Genomic DNA, 21196 nt, shown 5'->3' on the forward strand with positions numbered 1-21196 from the left:
GTTAAATTTTTAAAATTTTGTTATTTGTGAAATTACAAATATATTTTTACCCCAATCCGCAAACCAACACCCAGCCACCCCCACCCCCACCCCTACCAAGGAAACTCCCCGCCATCCCCACCCAGGACACTCTATCATAAAAAATTAAAAAAAAATATAGTTGTGGAAAACATTTCAAATTTAAATGTCATTCAAATTTTAAAGCACCCCCCAACACACCCCTGGGAACCCCCATCCCGGCCACCCCGTGAAATTAAATACTTTTTAGAAAATATTTGAAATTTTAAAACAAAAATTATTTTTATGTCACCTCCCAGCTCGTATCCCACCTAAACTCCCCTCCAAATCATTGAGCAAATTCCTTTTAACAAAATAAGTTGTCTTTGGAAAATATTTCAACTTTTTTTTTAAAAATCGTTTTGTACGCTACCGCCCACCCTTCCCCCGCCACAATGTCAATCCTTTCTTGTGTTAGGTCATGGATCGAAAGTCTGGGTGAGGTCTTGAGTCAAATCGAATGGTCAAATTAGGGTGTTTATGATTTGGGATTTCAACTCAATTAGGGATCTTAATATTCAGAGTTTTTGTCACACCCCAAACTCAAGGGGCACAACTGGATCTATTGCCAAAACTCTGGACCGAGCAGACCAACCATTTGCGATTGCGCATGGAAGCCACATGCGATCAAGGAAAAAACAAGTATATCTCGGCTTAAAATTAATCCCTCGGCCGCCAAGGCCTCTGTTAATGTATCTATAAAAGAAACAACTACTCTGTGGAATTCATATAAATAAATAGCCAACTAGCAAAAATGTCCTGATTGGGTCGTTGAGGCCACCATGATATGTATACCAAAACATAAAACGGGTATATATCAAAACAATACATGAAACAACTCACAAGCTTCAGCAAACCAACAAACTAGGACAACATGGCCATAACGTAGCTATACACCACATACAGTAGTCTGCAATCCACTAATAGTAGAAAAGATTGGCGAGAAATGGACCCAATCTAGCCATTACAATATATACAACAAAAGCTAACAAACCTCCAAACATTGGCAGCTCTGGAGGAGAGGGGCAAGCCAACCGGATAGAATTCAATCTTGCTACTTTGGAGGTCTACTCAATCGTCTTTCTGGAACTGTATGCATGAATGCACAGCCCCCAGACAATGGGGTGTCACTACAAAATAATGTACATAGTATGAAAGGCAATTGACTACGAGAAAGTATCCTAATATACCATAATAATCTGATAAATAAATCAAGGATAAGATAAGCTTACTAACCTTCTCCTAAATGCTTATTCAAAAAAAATTTAAAAAACCAAACCAAGACCCCATAATCTTGGTAGGTACAAAAACATACAAGACCATCAACTCAGTCCCCCATAAGCCCGAAAGGGGACAATCAATCTATATACCCGTATCAATAGTCCCCTATCTCCGTAGGCAGTCACACTGCCCTATTAGGAATTATTATAGCCTCATAGGAAGCACAGATCTCTCTTAGGCATCAATATATCTTATAGACAACCCATAGATCGCTTAGGCCACAACATGGCCCTATAGGAAGAACTTAGCCTTCTTAGGCATCAATATAGCCTTGTAGGTAACTCATAGCCCTACTAGGCATCAATATAGCCCTGTAGGCAACTCATAACTATTTTAGGCATCCATATAGCCCCGTAGGCAACACATAGCCCTTCTAGGAATAGATCACATTCGTGCAACTAAACACAATAGCCCACGTAAAACAATAACAGTCCAATCGCTAAAAGCGAGCAACATACTTATAAGTAACTTATACAAATAGCCTTTATGTCGTGTTGTTACACCTCGGGAATCCAATGACTTAATCTAGAGCTTTGAATATAAAAGGATATAAATGGTGTTTTTAGACCTAACTGATGTACTTAACTTGTTTATGAGGTATTAGAGTCCAAGTGTCAAGAAAAAACCATGACGTGCATAGACTAGTGAAAATGATCGAGTTTGCCTTTAGTTCTTGCAAGGGGTTTTGAAGAGTCGTGTGAGGGAAAAATTTTGTAAAAATTCTAAGAATACATATTAGTGTGTGTTTAGGTTAAGAATTTCAAAGTACGAATCCCCAAGGTACACCCTAAAGGTCATCGAGGAGGACCCAAACAATTGACCTAAAAGCTGTCAAGAGAATTGGTTCCATTTGATCACCCTTTGAATAAAATGATGAAAAGTGCCAGGATGGTCCATTCATGGATTGACGGACCGTCAATCATGGGCGTCAATTCGGTCTACACAGTGGTGCAAGACACGGCCAAGCCAAGGGTGGTTTGATAAATTCCATCCTTGGACATTTAAATAAAGGTACATTTCTAATTAGTTATTTTAGGTATATTAAAGGATTTAAAACGCAACACAAGTTTTTCAACCTCATAATCTCGAAACCCCAAAGGCTCTCACTTTTCTCTAAAATTCTCTCTCTAACTATGGACTCCATTGAAGAAGTAGATCAAGCTTTCTCTACGGCTTCAATAAAAAGACTTTCCCCCATAAATCCTTATGGATTGATAAGATATGAGAACTCTTCACGCTTGGGACTCCTTTTTCCAAGAGGTTCCTTCAAATTGAATTTAAATGTTCTTTCAAATTTCTAGATTTCACTCTGATTTTCGGTTTACCTTTAAACTTGATGTATTTGGTCTATATTTAATTAATAATAATGGATTATTAATTTTTATGAATGAATTTATATATTACCTATGTTCTTTGACCAAATTCATTAAAGACCCATGAATGTCCCTCTTCTCCTAACCCTAACTCTTTAACTATGTTGAATAATGATTAGAGGTTATATTATTGACTATGTTCTTGCATAAATGACTATGATATGATGATGATGTTTTTTTGATGGGTAAATATCATTGGTTTTGGATGAAGTCTTGAAAGGGGTTCCTTGGAAGCCATTGGTAAGATCTTCAAGGTCATGATGTTCTATTGTAGTATTAATGTTCATCAATTAAAGTATGAATGATGAAGTTGTGATTGTATGATCATGCTATGAATATGATGTTTGTGATATCATGATAGGTGTGCCAATAAGAGTGATCTTGAAGGTAATTCCCGATGTACATCCTATAACTATGATTATGAATAAATGTTCTCACATGATGCCGGGTGTGATGAAAGGGCTTTATCATCTTGAAGCCTGTGATCTATGAACATGTATATGAGGGGTTAACAACCTAATATCTATGTTATGAACTGATTTTAAGAAAGACTTAAAGACACTTCGAAAAGGTAATGTAGCTTAGCACCGAGTGAACATGACATTGAGAGGTGTTCCTTCACAAAGGAAGGGAGGTTCACACTATGTTTCTCTTATGAGGTGGAAACTGAAATCATAGTTAGCATAAAATGTATTTCTAGTAAGAAACTATCTACCACTATAAGAACTTTAGTTAGTGGAGCAACCTAGATGTTATATGAATGTATATGTCTTACCTTGGCAAGTAGGACACCCTCCTTTCAGTGTGAGGGGATGACACCGGATTCCATGTTAGCTCACATGGTCTATGTTAGTTATGGTGAGGTTTCCTAATGTTAAACAAATGAATGAAAGTAAGAAGATGAACACTAACTAGGACTACTTAAGGGTTATTACTTAGTGTAGGCAAGTGTATGGGACTTTACCTATACATTGCACAAGTGGACCTTGAGGTGAATTCTAGGGTGGGTTATTTATGTATATTATATGTATGATGTTGGTATCATATGATATGTATGATGTTAGTTTAACTTGATAGACATGATTTTGGTCTAAATTGTTATGCATGATGCTGACTTCACTTGTTATGATGATGTATGAGGTAAAAGACAATGCTTATGGTATCCTTTTTAGTTTACTAGGTTTATGTGGGGCTATGGGGCTTCACATACACATTGCACTAATTGACTTGGATTGGGGTTATGAGGGAGTTCTTGTGATGAATGGATGAAATGGACTCAAAACATGAAGTGTTGACTATGGCTTTGTTATTATATTACTCTTGAACATAAATATGAATATGTCTTATTGTTGTTGTGATATGGACTTGTATATGCTCTTGGGATGTGCGCAAGGGCTTTTAAAGTGAACTAAGCATGTTTATACCAAAATGTCCCTTTGTGCATATTTTCCAATGTTTTACTTGCATATGTTTACTTACTTAGTACATGTGATTCGTACTAACCCATATTTCTTCTATTTTCTACAAAGTGTAGATTCAGGCCATTAAGTTGATTGTACTCCTTTCGTGAAGAAACTTGGATTGCTATTCCCGAGTTGGTGAGTCCTCAAGTCCAAATATAGAGATGCTTGGTTCTAGTTCAAGTTTCATTTTTCTTATTGAAAGGCTATACTATCATTCGTATTGTATGACTTCTCATTGATGTAAAGGCTAAGTACCAATTATCATACTCTTATCTTTAGATGTCTATGTGAGACAAAGTTTCTATTTTTACTATTTGTTAAGTGAAGTTGAACTTCATATAGAAGTTTTAAATTTTCCCCTTTGATTTTATCTTATGATGAAATGATGAATGCTTAGGGCATTTCTAAGGCCTATTCGGTCGTAACAAACTAGGTTTAAGAGCATGAGGTTGAATAAGCACTAGGAATGATATACGACCCCAAAAATGGCATAGGTGAACTAGAGACTAACATGTAGGTATTGATGGTATAAGTTTCTAAATAGGTATATTATATGGTATAGAGAAGAGTCAAAAGTATTAGGTGCATTGGAAGTCAAACGTCAAGGGACGACCAAGGTGTTCGACAACTACGTCACCTATGTGCCTCATATATGGTTGTATGTGCTTATGAATTATTAATGAGGTTTTAAGGTGTATAAACGAGTTAATATATCATGTATAGGCATTTTGTCAAGTTTTGTGGATTTTGGAGGTCAAACGTCCAAGAACGTCCATGACGTTCGAAAGATGTGCCTTGAAATGACCTTGTGTGTCTAAGCGTGTTTCGTTGAGTTTTATGTGTTCGTTTTTTGTGAAATTCATGTGAGAGGTGCTAAAACATATAATATCTTGTTTGGGTTGGAAACGTCTGGTCAAACATCCCCAAGGACAAATCAAGGGTCCTTGAGGATGGACCCTTGTTGGTGGCAAAAACTTCCAAGAGGCAGTCCACCTACGGAGGGCAATAGACAGCGATTAGTGGCCTGGTCAACTCCCTTTAGGTGGTGGGAATCATTGGACTTATCCAAGGAAGCCAAGATTCCATTTTCCAGGCTCTGATCCAATCGACGGTGGACATCACGGTCCGTAAGTGGACTGATGCCCCGTTGATGAATCAGTCGTCTGTGAGCCTGTTAAGGGGTGATGTTTTAATTTTAATCTACTTATAAATGGATGTATTGGAGGTTTATTTATGGTCTTTTGGGTATTTTAAACAAGTATATAAGTGTTTAACACTTAGAATATTTCATTCTTCCAAATCAAAAACCCAAAAATTCCTTAAGAACTACAAAGACTCCATTGAAGTCCAAAATCAAGGAAGATCTTTGTGTAAAGTTTTGAGTTGAAATTCTTAATTAAAGAGAATAATTATCATCATTGAGGTATTGATATTTATCCTTGAAACTCTCTTCAATAAGGAGCCCTAATTCTCAAGATGTTTTCAAAGTTTATAAATTTGAATTGTCGAATTTAATGATTCTACCATGGGTTCCTGCATTAATGATTTCTAAACATTGAATAATGATTTAATTGATATTTTATTGATGATTTCAACCTAAATATTCTATGAACCCATGAATTGGATGAACCCTAGATTTTGACTGTGTTTTGGGTTACTTGATATTGATCTAATGTTGATTAATTCTTATGTAGTTTTATGTGGGATATTCATTGATGTAATAATTGTAGTAAATGGATATATAGGTTGTATTATATTGATGAATTTACATTGATTTGACCTAGTTCATTGATTATTGTTGGTTATGGTTTTTGGTATATGTTGAATTGTTGGTTATGGTTTTGGGTATATGTTGAATTGTTGGTTATGATTTTGGGTAGTTTTATCGAATCGAATAAATTGACATTGGATTGAAGTGTTAAGGATGATGTGGGGGTGTGCTTCCCTATTTCCTTTAATTTGATGTTATTTATACTTCTATTTTATTGTGATTGGTAAGGTCCACTTATGGTGGCGGTGTTATGTGTTTTACTTACAATTGATGTGGCCTTGTCGGCGTTAATTTATGAAATATGATTATCTTGGCCTTGTTGGCAACTACTTGAAGTAACATGACTATTTGTGAAGTTTGATTGTGTGAAGTATGACAATATCTATCTACATGTGGAGTCATATATATATTCTTGTATTCATGTTGTCTTAGGTGACCATGTTAGACAATGCCTTCAACATTATGAGCTAATGTTAGGGTTGAGTCTTGGTTATTACTACTCGACTATATGAGCCTATATTGGATACATTGATGATGCTATGATAGTATATAGGATGATTATAAGATGTTAGGTTTGTTTCTAGTTGCTTCTATAATTACTTGCATTATCAGTTAAAGGTGAAGTATGTGGTGTCTTGTCTTAGTTGACTTGTGTCCCTTTCTTGATGTATATATGATTATGACAATGTGATGTCTTGATTTAAGGTGTTATAACTCTTAGTCTTGAATGTATGAATGACATGTGACCTTAATAAACTTAAGAGAGTCTTTCATGTGAAAACCTTTACTTAGTGGTAGTTGAGATTGTTCAAGTTGTAAGCCGTAATGGTATCCTTCAAAGTAAAGGAATGATAGACTTAAGGTTCATTGGCTGGAACGGCATCATATTAATCCTTAAAAAAGTCATCATGAGCTTCTTGTCTCCATTGTGAGTTAGCCCTAGTGGACCTTCTTTGGTAGGGTGAATATAGTTGAGTTATGAACTTGTTATGGAACCCTTTTATGTGAACCAAATATGTGAATTAGTCTATGAGAAAGAAGACTAGAACTGAGTGAGTATGGTAAGGGGAAGTAGTTCTACTTAAAGAGTGAGACCAGATTACAAAGTCTGCCCTTCATATTCCTTAACCATGTGCCTACATGGGATGTGTCTAAGTTCTACCCTTAGCAAGTAGAACAACCTCATCTTAGTAGGTATAGAACTCCGGATTGCATATCTTGATATCATGGTCTATGTCAGCTATTGCCTATTCTCATCATATGGAATACCTATTAACACTAGAGAAGTTTATGAGGTTTAGGTGGTCGTATGGGACGCTATCTTGACATTGGACAATAGGTTTTGAAGATGTTACTTGAAGTTCCTAGGTCTTGCTTAAGATCATTACTCGAATGTCCTTTATGTGATGTATGAGTCTTAATGAACTAATGACTTAGGTTATGAAGTATGTAAATGAATAAGTACCTAATGTAATGTGACTTAAGGATTCCTTACCTAAAGTGTGAAGAGGGCTTAAGAGATGATCTCTTCATGTCTTATCTTTGGAAGTATTGAGGATGAATCTAGTTAAGGAAGATTTTTGGTGTTGTGGACATTATCTAAGTTTTAGGTAGTCTTATGGACTATTTAGGTAATCTTGAAGAGGTTACTATGGACTCTATCTTCTGAATTTACTTAAGTAGGCCTTTTAATAGTCTTTGGAAGGAGAATGTCATATCATCTATGTGTTGGTGTGTTAAGTGAGAATTATTTATAGGATATCATAAATGTGTGTGTGCAAGGGATTGTATGGGAGGTCGCTTCACAACTCACTCAAGTGAAAGTTAGAGTTACCTTTGGTAGAAGAATCTTACATTGATGTTTATGATGCTTCATAAGTGTGTAGTGACTAATTATGAGTAATCTTAAGGGTGTTTAGGCACATCTTGAGACGGTGTATGGGCAGTCTCTCTTTGTGTGACTTATGTGAATCTTAGGGTAGATTTAAGTGATAAGATTACATGCTAAAGTTTGTCTAAAGTGAAGAATAAGTAACTTCACTATACAGTGAAGTAATTCATTCTAACAGTGAATGAAGTTACTGTAAAGTGACCTCTAAAATTATGATTTTTAGCTAAATGTTACCTTATGTGTTTCTAAGTTGTTAAATGGTGTTCTTATGATTATAATATGATTTCTAAAAGAAAAGATGCATATTTTCAATAAATGTCCGTTTTCATGATTTTTATGCATAATGTCATACTTAGTACATGTGGTTGTACTAACTCCATCCTTTTATCTATCTATCTATCTAGTTCTTGGTAGGTGAGGAGCTTTTAGGAAGTGAAGACTTTGACTGTAGCATCGTTCAAGAGAAGATGAAGTCTGTCCTCATTTGACTCGAGGGCATATGTGTCTTTTATGTTTTCAATTTGAATATTCGTATTTTGAAGTAAGGGCCGTGTCCCAAGTATTCTTGTGTCTTAAGATGATGAGACTGAGACTTTGTATTTCCTATTTCTTTATATGAAAGAGATTTTTAAAGACTGTTATGTTTTGTGAAAATTTTTAATTCTGAATTAATTTTCACTAGTTTATGCCTTGAATAATATGAAAGGGTTTGTATAAGACCCCCAAGTGGTCGAGTACACCAGTTACAATCCGAGATTCTACCCTAACTTCTATGGTGTTGTCTTGTGAATTAAAAGCTTGGTATTAGAGCCAGGTTGTGAAGGTAGTATTAGGAATCAAGAAGTCTCATCAAGTCACGTCTATTAGAGTCTTGACCATCGGTGTGATTCGTGACACATCTATGGGCAAGAGGCAACAAAACGATAGAGTTTCCCTTCTTTTCTACTCCTATGTCGTGCAATAGAGTAAATGTTATGACTTTACTTCTTAATCTTCTTCCTTGTGTTTCTAGGAGTTGAATACTAGAAGGATGACCGCTAAAAGATTGGAAGAGGGGAGGATGAATGAGGAGATTCCTCCTCTAGTTGAGCAAGTTCCTCAAGATTGGAAAGATGTCAAAGGTGTCCAAGGTGGTCAAGTGCCTCTCCAAGGTGATCATATTCGTAATGTGGAAGGAGGTAATGAGGTTCCGGTGGTTCCCCCGGAATTGACTACGTATCAATTGATGGATGTTTCTCAAATATGGTACACTCAATGGAAGGACAATAGGCCGGAAAAATCAGGTCCCATTAAGTGGGAAGAATTCACGAAAGCTTTTCTTGGTAAGTACTTTCCCCGGAGAGAAAAGGAAAGTTAAGGTGGAGGAGTTTATCAATCTCAAACAAGGCAATATGAGTATTCAGGAGTATTTTTGAAATTCTCAACTTTGTTTAGGTGTGCCCCTTCTTTTATGTCTAATCCAAGAGAAGAATGAGTCATTTTGTGATAGGTGTAGCCCACATAGTGACGGAAGAATGTCGTACTTATATGCTACATAATAATATGACCCTAGCTAGACTCATGGTGTATGCACAATCAATTGAAGAGTCTAAACTTAGGAGGATGGCTAGAAGTTTAAAAAGAAGTGGTGCTAGTGACCGAGACCAAACAAGACTTAAGAAGAGGGCTAAACCTCAAGAAGAACCTCAGAGTGTTAAGGTGAAATTGGAGAAAGGAGGTGGTTCTAAAAAGGTCAAACCTACTTGTGCCAAATGTGGCAAGAAACATTATGATTAGTGTCTGTTGGGTACCGGGAGTTGCTTTGGTTGTTGTAAGGAAGGACACAAGGTGAAATATTGTCCTATGATGCCTTCTAGAGGAAGACAGGGTAAGCAAGTTGCTCCTAGTGTTCCAAAGGATAATGCTCCAATAAAGAGGTGTTTCTATGCACTCCGGTCTACAGGGGAGAATCCGGATTAGAGTGATGATGATGTTGGTAAGTTCTATTTATACATTTGCAATATGAGTTCCTTTTAAGTGGGGGAGTATGGTTAGTAAATGGGATAGACTTGTATAGAAGCTTGAAGCATGTTGCCTGTGCATAGTGTTTAGGAGTTTTGTTGAAGTTGAATTTCATTAACTTCTTGCATTGTGTATTTTATTAAGTAATGATTTTATTGTAAGATGTGTTAATATTATTTTACTTTGCATATTATCATGTTTATGTCATGAATTTCCTAAAATACGCATTATTGAAAAATTTGGTAAAATCACTGTAGCATGGAAAACTGTTCACTGTAAAATTTTGGGAAAATTGACTATTTGATTATTTGGTCTAAAATTATTGTAATGTGGTTAGAACTGATGTATATAGTCATGATATTGATTATAAAATGATTTCTTGTTATTTGGAATGAAGCATGTGAGTTTTGTAGCATAATGACTTATAGAATTGTCTTATAGTTTGTTGTTCTGTTGTGAATCTTTTGGCTATTTGAAATTGATGTTTTCTTCTTGGTTATGTGTTGTGTGGTTTTGTTATTATCTGCTATTTATATCTCCATTATTAGAAGTTTTTGGAGAATGGCAAGTGTCGTTTGAGGACGAATATTGTCCAAGTGGGGGTGATTGTAAGACCCCAAAAATGAATTAGGTGAACTAGAGCCTAACATATAGGTCTTGATGGTATAAGGTACTAAATAGGTCTATTATATGTTATAGAGGCAGAGTCTAGGTGCATTAGAAGTCAAACGTTAAGGGACGACCAAGACATTCGAGGACTAAGTCACCTATGTGCCTTATATGTTGTTCTATAAGTGTATGTGCGATTCATCATGTTTTAAGGTCCTTAAATTACTTATTAAAGAACGCATAGGCAGTATGTCAAGTTTCGTGGAGTTTGGCAGTCAAACGTCCATGACGTTCGAAAGATGTGCCTTGAAATTACCTTTTGTGTCTAGGGATGTTTCGTCGAGTTTTATGTGTTCATTTTGGGTGAAATTCATTTGACAGGTGCTAAAATAATAGGAGATCATGTTTAGGTTGGAAATGTCTGTGCAAACATCCAAGGTCCAATCAAGGGTCCTTGAGGAAGGAGCCATGTTGGTGGCCAAAACTGCCAAAAGGCAGTCCACCTATGGAGGGCAATCGATGGCCAGTGGCCTGTTCGACTCCCCGTAGGTGGTGAGTGTCGTTGGAGAATTATCCTAGGAAGAAAATCTTCTATTTTCCACGATCTGACATAATCGAAGGTGGACAACACGGTCCGTAAGTGGACTGACGCCCCATCGATGGGTCAGTCGTCAGTGAGCCTGTGCCTGCGTGCAACTCACTGTTAAGTCAAAGGGTGATATTGTAGTTTCATCCCACTTCTAAATGGATGTATTGGAGGTTTATTAAGGGTCTTTTGGGTATTTTAAACAAGTATTTAAGTGTTTAACAATTAGAATATTTCATTCTTCCAAATCAAAACCCTAAAATTACTTAAAAACTCCCAAAGACACCATTGAAGTCCAAATCAAGGAAAAGCTTGGTGTGAAGTTTTGAGTCTAAATTCTTCATCATATTGAAGAATAAACATCATTGAGGTATGGATATTGATCCTTGAAACTCTCTTCATCAAGGAGCCCCAATTCTCAAGATGTTTTCAAAGTTTCTAAATTTGAATTGTCTAATTTCATGATTCTACCATGGGTTCTTGCATAAATATTTTCTAAACATTGAATAAGGTTTAATTGATATTGTATTGAATATTTTAACCTAAATTACCTATGAAGCCATGAATTGGATGAATCCTAGATTTTTACTATGTTTTGGGTTACTTGATATTGACCTAATGTTGATGAATTCTTATATAGTTTAATGTGGGATATTCATTGATGTAATAATTGTAGTAAATTGATATCTAGGTTGTATTATATTAATGAATTTATATTAATTTAACCTAGTACATTGGTTATTGTAGTTTTTATGTTGAATTGTTGGTTATGATTTTTTTGTAAGGGTCTTGTGATATAAAATTGAGTAAATTGACTTTGAATTGAAGTATTGAGGATAATGTGGGGTATTATTCCCTATTTACTTTAATTTTATGTTATTTATACTTCAATTCTATTGTTATCGGTATGGTCCACTTGTGGTGGCGGCATTATGTGTTTTACTTACAATTGATGTTGCCTTGTCAGCGTTACTTTATAAAGTATGATGATCTTGTCCTTGTTATCAACTAGTTGAAGTAATATGACTATTTTTGTAGTTTGATTATGTGAATTGTGACAATATCTATCTACATGTGGAGTCATGTATGTATTGTTCTATTCATGTTGTCTTAGGTTACCATGTTAGAATGTCTTTGAAATTATGTGTATAATGATAGGGTTGAGTGTTGGTTATTCCGACATGACAAAAATGAGTCTATATTGGTTACATTGATGATGTTATTATAGTATATAGGATGATTTGAAGATGTTAGGTTCGTTTCTAGGTGCTTCTAGAATTACTTGCATGAAGAGTTAAAGGTGAAGTATATGGTGTCTTGTCTTTGTTTACTTGTGTCCTTTGCTTGATGTATATATGATTATCAATATGTGATGTCTTTATTTAGGGTGTTAGAACTCTTAGTCTTGAATATATGAATGACATGTGACCTTAATAAACTTAAGAGAGTCTTTCATGTGAAAACCTTTACTTAGTGGTAGTTGAGATTGTAAAAGTTGTAAGCCGTAATGGTATCCTTCAAAGTAAAAGAATGATAGACTTAAGGTTAATTTGCTGGAATGAAATCATATTAATCCTTAAGAAAGTCATCATGAGCTTTTTGTTGCCATTGTGAGGTAGCCCTAGTGGACCTTCTTTGGTAGGGTAAATATAATTGAGTTATGAACTTGTTATGGAAACCTTTTATGTGAACCAAATATGTGAATTACTCAATGAGAAAGGAGACTAGAACCGAGTGAGTATGGTAAGGGGAAGTAGTTCTACTTAAAGTGTGAGACCAGATTACAAAGTCTGCCCTTCATATTCCTTAACCATATGCCTACATGGGATGTGTCTAAGTTCTACCCTTGGCAAGTGGAACAACCTCATCTCAGTAGGTATAGAGCTTCGGATTCCATGTCTTGATATCATGGTCTATGTCGGCTATTGCCTATTCTTATCATATGGAATACCTATTAACATTAGAGAAGTTTATGAGGTTTAGGTGGTGGTATGGGATGCTATCTAGACATTGGACAATAGGCTTTGAAGATGTTACTTGAAGTTCCTAGGTCTTGTTTAAGATCATTAATCGAATGTCCTTTATGTGATGTATGAGTCTTAATTAACTACTTAACTAATGACTTAGGTTATGAAGTATGTAAATAAATAAGTACCTAATCTAAAGTGACTTAAGGATTCTTTAGCTAAAGTGTGAAGAGGGCTTAAGAGATGATCTCTTTATGTCTCATCTTTGGAAGTCTTGAGGATTACTCTAGTTAGGGAAGAGGTTACTATGGACTCTATCTTCTTGATTTACTTAAGTAGGTCTTTTAATAGTCTTTGGAAGGAGAATGTCATATAATCTATGTGTTGGTGTGTTAAGTAAGAATGATTTTATTCTAGGGAGTCTATAGGATCTGTCAAGTGTGTGTAAGGGATTGTATGGGCGGTCGGTTCACAACATACTCAAGGGAGACATAGAGTCACCTTTGGTAGAAGAATCTTACCTTGATGTGTATGATGCTTCGTAAGTGTATATGTGACTCATTATATGTAATCTCAAAGGTCTTTTAGGAACATCTAGAGAGGGTGTATGGGCGGTTTCTTTTTGCGTGACTTATGTGAATCGTAGGGCAGTTTTAAGTGCGAAGATTACATGCTAAAGGGTGTCTAAAGTGAACAATAAGTAACTTCACTGTACAGTGAAATAATTCACTATAATAGTGAATGAGGTTACTTTAAAGTGACCTCTAAAATTATGATTTTTTATTTGAATAATATCGTATGTGTTTCTAAGTTGTTAAATGGTGTTCTTATGATTATAATATGATTTCTAAAAGAAAAGATGCATAGTTTCAATAAATATCCGTTTTCATGATTTTATGCATAATTCCATACTTAATAGAAGTGGTTGTACTAACTCATACTTTTATCTATCTATATAGTTCTTGGTAGGTGAAGAGCTTTTGGGAAGTGAAGACTTGGACCGTAGCATCGTTCAAGGGAAGTTGAAGTATGTACTCATTTGACTCGAGGTCATATATGTCTTTTATGTTTTCAATTTGAAGTATTCTAATAAATTAAGTATTTTATATTCGTATTTTGAAGTATGGGCCGCATCCCAAGTATACTTGTGTCTTAAGATGATGAGATTGAGACTTAGTATTTCCTATTGCTTTATATGAAAGAGATGTTTAAAGACTATGTTATGTTTTCTGAATAGTTTTATTTCCACACTACTTTTCACTATGTTTATGCGATGAATAATATGAAAGGGCTTATGTAAGACCTCCGAGAGGTCAAGTACGCGAATTAAAATCTGAGATTGTACCCTAAATTCTAGGGTGTGGTCTTGGGATGTGACAAATGATGTCTCACAAAACCATGTCTATGTAGAGTCGTATTTTTATCTGTGAAGCGTGCCACTCTTATGATTGAGAGGCTATGTGATGTTTAGGAAATTCTCACTTCATTTGGTATTCTTAAGTCATGCCTCAAGATTTTTAACTCTATATGTCCTGTTCCTCTAATCCTTTTCTTGTGGACATATCCTATGACTACTAGAAGGGTAGGAACAAGAAGGGTTGAAGAGGAGATTGCCAACGTGGGAGTTCCTAGCCAAAACCACGAAGCTCCTCCTCAAGCGCAAGCTCTTCTAGGTGGCCAAGTCCGGTCAATCCTCAGGTCATATAGGATGAAGATATAAGGGAGGCTTTCCTAAACTTAACTCAATTCATGGCTACTCAAGCTCAAGCTATGACGACCCAAGCAAATCATGAAGTTTCACCCCGTGGGAATAGAAAAGCTAGTACCATGGCTTCACGTTTAAGGTACTTCACTAGGATGAACCCTCCAATTTTCTTTGGGTCTAAGATAAATAAAGATCCTCCAGACTTTCAAGATGAGTTTTATAGGATCTTGTAATCTATGGAAATGAGATCAAATGAGAAGGCCGAGCTAGCCACTTATCAACTCAAACATGTGGCTTAATCTTGGTACACTCAAAGGAAGGAAAATAGGGCTTTGAGTGAGGGTCCCATAAGTAGTGAAGTCTTTACGAGGGAATTTCTTGATAAGTTCTTCCCATGGGATAAAAGAGAGGAAAAAGTTAATGAGTTTATCAAACTTCGTCAAGGAGGTATGAATGTTCAAGAATATTCTTTGAAATTCACTAAGTTGTCTAAATATGCATCTTCTTTGGTGACTAATTCGAGGGATGAAATGAACCACTTTGCGACAGGTGTGCCCGGTGATCTTGTGGAAGAGTGTCGTGCGTCAATGGTTTACAATAACATGGATTTATCTCGTTTTATGGTGCATTATCAACAAGTTGAAGAGAGTAGACTTAAGAGGAAGAATAGGGAGGTCAAGAGGGCAAGTCTCTATGAAGGAGGTATTTCTAAGGGTAAGTTTGATATCCAAGACAAACCAAAATTTAAGAAAAGATTCTCCAACCAAGCTCCTCCGAATTTCTCAAAGGCTAGAAAGGATTGGGTTTCTAAACCTAGGCCTCAAGGGGGAAAAGTGGTGATTCACAAAATGAGAAATCAAATTGTGCCAAATGTTGTAAGAAATATATGGCTAAATTCTCTAGTGGGTACGGATAATTATTTTGGTTGTGGAAAGCGTGGTCACATGGTGAGAGATTGTCCCATGTCCAAGACTCAAGGGAGGGATATTAATAAAGCACAAGCAAGTGGTCTTAATTATGATTCTCATGAGAAAAACCACTTTTATGCTCTCCAATCTAGGGATGATCAAGAGGATTCTCTCGATGTTGTTACAGGTATGTTTCATGTATTTTCAATTAATGTATATGATTTGCTAGATCCCGATGACACTTTATATTTTGTAATTCTTTAATTTCAATGAATTTTGATGTGATCCCCAATGTCTGAGTTGAACCTTTTTCGGTTTCTACCCCAGTGGGTGACTCTGTTGTTTCTAAAAGAGTATATATGAGTTGTCACACATTATTGTCCAATAGATTCACATTTTTTTATTTTGTAGAACTTGACATGTTGGACTTTGATGTTATATTGGGAATGGATTGTTTATATGCTTGTTTTGCGTCAATTAATTATAGGACAAGAGTAGTTAAATTCCAATTTCCTAATGAACCATTTTTAAAAAGGGAGGGGGAAACTCAATCCCTAGAGGTTAAATTATTTCATGTATAAAAACCTGTAAGATGATTTCTAAGTGATGTATATATCATAATGTAAGAGTCTAGAAACTTGGGTCCGGGGCTCTTCATTTAGTGTCGGTTGTCATAGTTGAAGGACTTTCTAAAAGTTTTTCCCGATTACTTACCCAAAATTCCTCACAGATGGGAAATATATTTCGGCATAGATTTGATGCGGGATACTTAACCCATATCAATTCCTCCTTAGTAGATGGCTTCGGCCGAGTTGAAAGAGTTAAAAGCTTAACTCGAGGATTTGCTAGACAATGGTTTTATACAACCAAACATATCTCCATAGGTATCTCCGATATTATTTGTGAAAAAGAAAGATGGGTCTCTTAGAATGTGTACTGACTATCGACAATTAACCAAGGTCACTGTAAAGAATAAGTATCCTCTTCCTAGAATTGATGATTTGTTTTACTGATTTATTTTACCAGATCCAAGGGGCGAGTTACTATTCAAAGACTTATTCAAGGTTGAGGTATCACCAACATAGAGTTAGAGGATTTGACATTCCTAAAACGACTTTCTGAACAAGATATGGTCATTATGAGTTCTTAGTTATGTCCTTTGGTTTAACTAATGACCCAGCGGCTTTCATGGACCTTATGAATAAGGTGTTCCAAAATTATTTTGATTCGTTTGTAATTGTCTATAATGATGATTTGTTTGTATATTCCAAAAGTGAGGATGAACATGTGGGTCATTTGACGATAGTATTACAAGTCCTCACCGAGTAACAACTGTTTGCTAAATATAGTAAGTGCAAATTTTGGCTAAGATCGGTGTATTTTATTGGTCACGTTGTATCTAGTGTTGGTATTGAAGTTGATCCAAAAAAACGGAGGTGGTTAGAAATTGGTCTAGATCTCTAACTCCCACCGATATTCAAAGTTTCTTGGGTTTAGCTGGGTATTATATGAGGTTTGCTGAAGGATTTTCATCTATAGATTCTCCATTGAATACCCTAACCCAAAAGAAAGTAAAGTTTGTGTAATGACCAAGGAGAAACCCTAGACGTCACACAACGTATTCGACCTCTTAGAGGTCTTGTAAAAGCCTTTAGCATACCTCATTGCATTGTCATAAAAATATTAGAAAATTTAAAACTTTTTCATAACATAGAACAAGACCAAAAGTCATTTCATTGAAAACCTTTTTAAAATATAATGGAAGTACTAAGTATCAATGTAGACATCTTACAACACGACTACAACACATTAGGAACACGACCCTGATAATACAAAATCAACTACTATCAAGTACATGAACTTAAAGAAAATTGATGACATAAAGGTCCTTGAATCTTTAAGGATACACCGGAACTTGGGAATAGGAATCCAAGCCTTTCATTCTAGGAAAGGTCCAAAATCCTCCACCACCTACACTTTGTGTAAAAAGATGAAGAAGGATGGTGTTAGTACAAGAATGCACTATGTATGATAATCATGTAAAATTATGCTTTAAAAGAGAAACTCGGTTAGAAACGATGCATCATGCCTTTTTAGAAAAATTTCATGAATATTGATACAATAGACACAACATGGACCACATACATCATCATACACGTGGAACCATGCTTAATGACACATAACACAATTTATCACATTTAAGGAACAATCAAAACATAAAATGCACTACATTCCTTTTTATATTCACTCCTTTCGTCAATCAACCCTCAAGAGATACTAAGTGCAATGTATTGCCTTAAGGTTACCAAAGGTGAAATTTCATATTGTCTTCATCCATCCAACCACATATTGTAAGACCCCAAAAAAATCATAGGTGAAGCTAGATCCAAACATGGCTTTTGTAATGGTATAGGGTCCTAAAATGGTCTATAATGTGTTCTAGAGGCATTGCATAAGAGTTTAGGTGCATTGGGAGACAAACATCAAGGGAAGACCAAGATTCAATGACTAAGAGACCTATGTGCCTCATATGTGTTTTTATGAGTTTATGTGATATTAATGAGGTTATAAGGTTCTTAAATAATTTATTATAGTGTATTTTGAAGTGTTTCAAGTTTCGTGAAGTTTGGAGGTCAAATGTCCAAGAACGTCCATGACATTCGAAAGGTTTACCTTGAACTGACCTTGCGTGTCTATGTATGTTTCGTCGGGTTTTATGTGTTTGTTTTGGATGAAACTCATGTGGTAGGACCTAAACTTGTATACAGTCATGTTTGGGTTGTAAATGTTCTTGTACGACCCCACATAGGACTCACAAGGGGTCCTAAAAGAGGACCCCAACTTGGAGCTCAACATTGCAAGGTAGTGGCAGTCGACTAATCCAAACGATGGTCAGTCAACCAGGCGACGGCATGTCGATGAGTCTCTTCGATGGATACGCTTGGAATTCATGTTGAAGAGTTGCAGGTGCAACCCACGAGACCACATCGACAGGGCGTGGGTGAGACCATGGACCGTCGAAGTGGGCGTCAATGGTGCTGCCTGTTTTCCTGCCATTTTTCGGTTAAGTTGAAGGATGAAGTTGTAAATTCACTCCAAGTCATATAAAGAGTGAGGAAATTTTTTTTGTGTGTTTATGGATGTTTTAAGATTATATAAGTCATGAAACTCTTATTATAACCCTAACACCTAAATCAAAACGCATTCCCTCCAAAAGTTCCTCCAGAAACCTCCATTAGAGTTCAAGGTGAAGATGGAGCTCGAAGATGGTTCATCAATGGAGTTTATTATTCTTTTATCATTGTATTATTCAAATAATGTATGGTAGTTCTTCATCTAAGGCTTTCTATCACCTTAGAGCCAATTTCAAAGATGATTTTCAAAGATTTCAAAAAGATGAAAAGTCTAATTTCTACTCTAGATCTTCGGTTCTTGCATAAATGGTTTTCAAACATTAAGATATGATGTTATTCTTGTTTAATTTATGTTATCCAATGAAATTTTCCATGAACCCTTAATCTTCACAAATCTCTAAATTTGACTAAAATATGGGTTATGTGATCATGCTTTGAGATTGATGAATTCATGTGTAGATCGTTATGGGCTTTTGATTCATGTATAGATTATGGTTAATTGGTTTATAGGCTGTTTCAATTTGATCAATTGAAAATTTTACATTCTTAGATATATTGAATATTAGGCTTATTGAATTGATATTGACTTAAAGTTTATGAATTCTAATGTAGTTTCATATAGGCTTTACATTGATATAATGATTATAGTAAATTTATATCTAGGTTGCATTATATTGATAAATATTTAGTAATTTGACCTAGTTTCATGAATATTGTTATAATTATGTTGATTTTTTTGTTATGGCAATGGGTAAGGGCCTTGTGATGACAAATTGGATGATTTAGCTTTGAAATTGAAGTTGTACGATGTAGTAGGGGTATTCTGCCCCGATTCCTTTTATTTTACGTTAATTAGAATTTAATTATGTTGTGATTGGTATGGTCCACTTATAGTGACGGTGCTATGTGAATTGATATGGCCTAGTCGGCGTTACTTTATGCAATATAATGATCATGGACTTATCGGCACTACTTGAAGTATTATGATGATTTGTATAGTTGATTTATGTAAATTATGAGCATATATATATCTATATATGAAGTAATGTGAAAGTATGTGTTCTTTTTATGTATGCTAGGAAATCATGTAGACTATGACTATGTGCTTGTATGTGTAGTCTTAAGGTGGATGCATGGTCGTTCCTACTTGACTATGTGAGCCTATAACAGTTATATTGTTTAAGATATGGTAGTGTGTATGATGATTTAAAGATGATAATAGTTATTTCTAAGTGACCTAAGAATGACATGTAATATGTGTTCAAGTGAAGTATGTGGTGTCTTGTCTTGGTTGACTTGTGTCCCTTAATTGATGCTTATATGAATATGAATACGTTATGTCTTGACTTAGGATGCTAATGACATGACCGGAGTCTATACCCGAGACGATACCGGCGTCGTTGACCTCTCAAAGGTCATAGACAAGCCTACATACATCATCGTTACTTCATCTAGGTTAATTTTAGCAGAAAATTTGAACTTTTTGATACTTAACATTCATATAAGACATTCTACTTAAATTCATAAACTTTCACAATCAACCATCTAATATTAAGATCATCAAATGAAAGAAATAGTTCGATACTGCATTAAGTGTATACTTGCAATAACGGCTCCAATACAATGTCTGAAATAAAATGAGAAAGAAACGCTAGAGGAAGATACTCCACTAACTCAAACATATATATAAGCTAGAATATAATGGGAAAGCATCCTCTAAAGCATGAGGTCCTACCAGTCCGGATGATTGCTCCACGTCCGGATAGATGCAGCGTTGTATCTTAAGATCTAGCGTCCGCGTGCCTGCAGCTAAAAGTATAGAGTTGTATGGGATTATTACACATTTTTACTAAGTATGGGTATATGCAAGCACAAATCAAGGAAATGCATGATTAAGTAGAGCTCTCTCCTAACGATATGAATTATGGAAAGTCAAATCAGTGGACTTGCCAAATTCGGATTAGGAAAGTTATGCCATGAGAGTAACATGCATCATCATACTTATCATTTTGCAAACAACACATAACATATTGCAAATATCATATCACATAGTTCATATCATTTTTTTCATATTTCATGAGACCTTGAAATCATTGACTTGGCATTATGACTTCCAAAAATGAGGGCTCAACATATGGAACCTCAAGTAGGGAGCCTTCTTTAGAAAATAAGAGTCTGCTTCATTTATTCACATGTAATTCATTTTTATTATTTCGTATACTAGTGCAAACACCAGTCATACCTAGGATGTATTTTAAGACTCTCATCGGGTTCGCTGTGAAACGACCAAAAATAACCTAGTGTCATTACTTAAGTCAAGCTCACCTCTTGATTATCCTATCCTAACACCTTTGGTATCGTTCATTTCATTATGTGTATTCTTTGAGGTTGGCCTCATTCTTTCTTTGGGAACTTTAACCTTAACCAACATAGATCATGTGAGCATCATG

The 21196-nt window shown here is 35.5% G+C and overlaps 1 protein-coding gene across 1 annotated transcript; it reads left to right on the forward strand.

The window, feature by feature from the left end:
* The first annotated feature begins 15234 nt into the window (after nt 1–15234).
* On the forward strand, nt 15235–16110 carry LOC107016520. Its single transcript, XM_015216967.1, has 2 exons — nt 15235–15799; nt 16100–16110. The coding sequence occupies exons 1-2, from the start codon at nt 15235–15237 to the stop codon at nt 16108–16110; spliced, it is 576 nt and encodes a 191-aa protein (XP_015072453.1).
* The last annotated feature ends 5086 nt before the right edge of the window (nt 16111–21196 follow it).

Source organism: Solanum pennellii, chromosome 4 (genome assembly GCF_001406875.1).
Source record: "Solanum pennellii chromosome 4, SPENNV200".
Taxonomy (NCBI): Eukaryota; Viridiplantae; Streptophyta; class Magnoliopsida; order Solanales; family Solanaceae; genus Solanum; species Solanum pennellii.

What these genes read in the sequence shown, in the direction of transcription:
- LOC107016520 (XM_015216967.1), top strand. Translation starts at nt 15,235, where the DNA reads ATGAACCACTTTGCGACAGGTGTGCCCGGTGATCTTGTGGAAGAGTGT.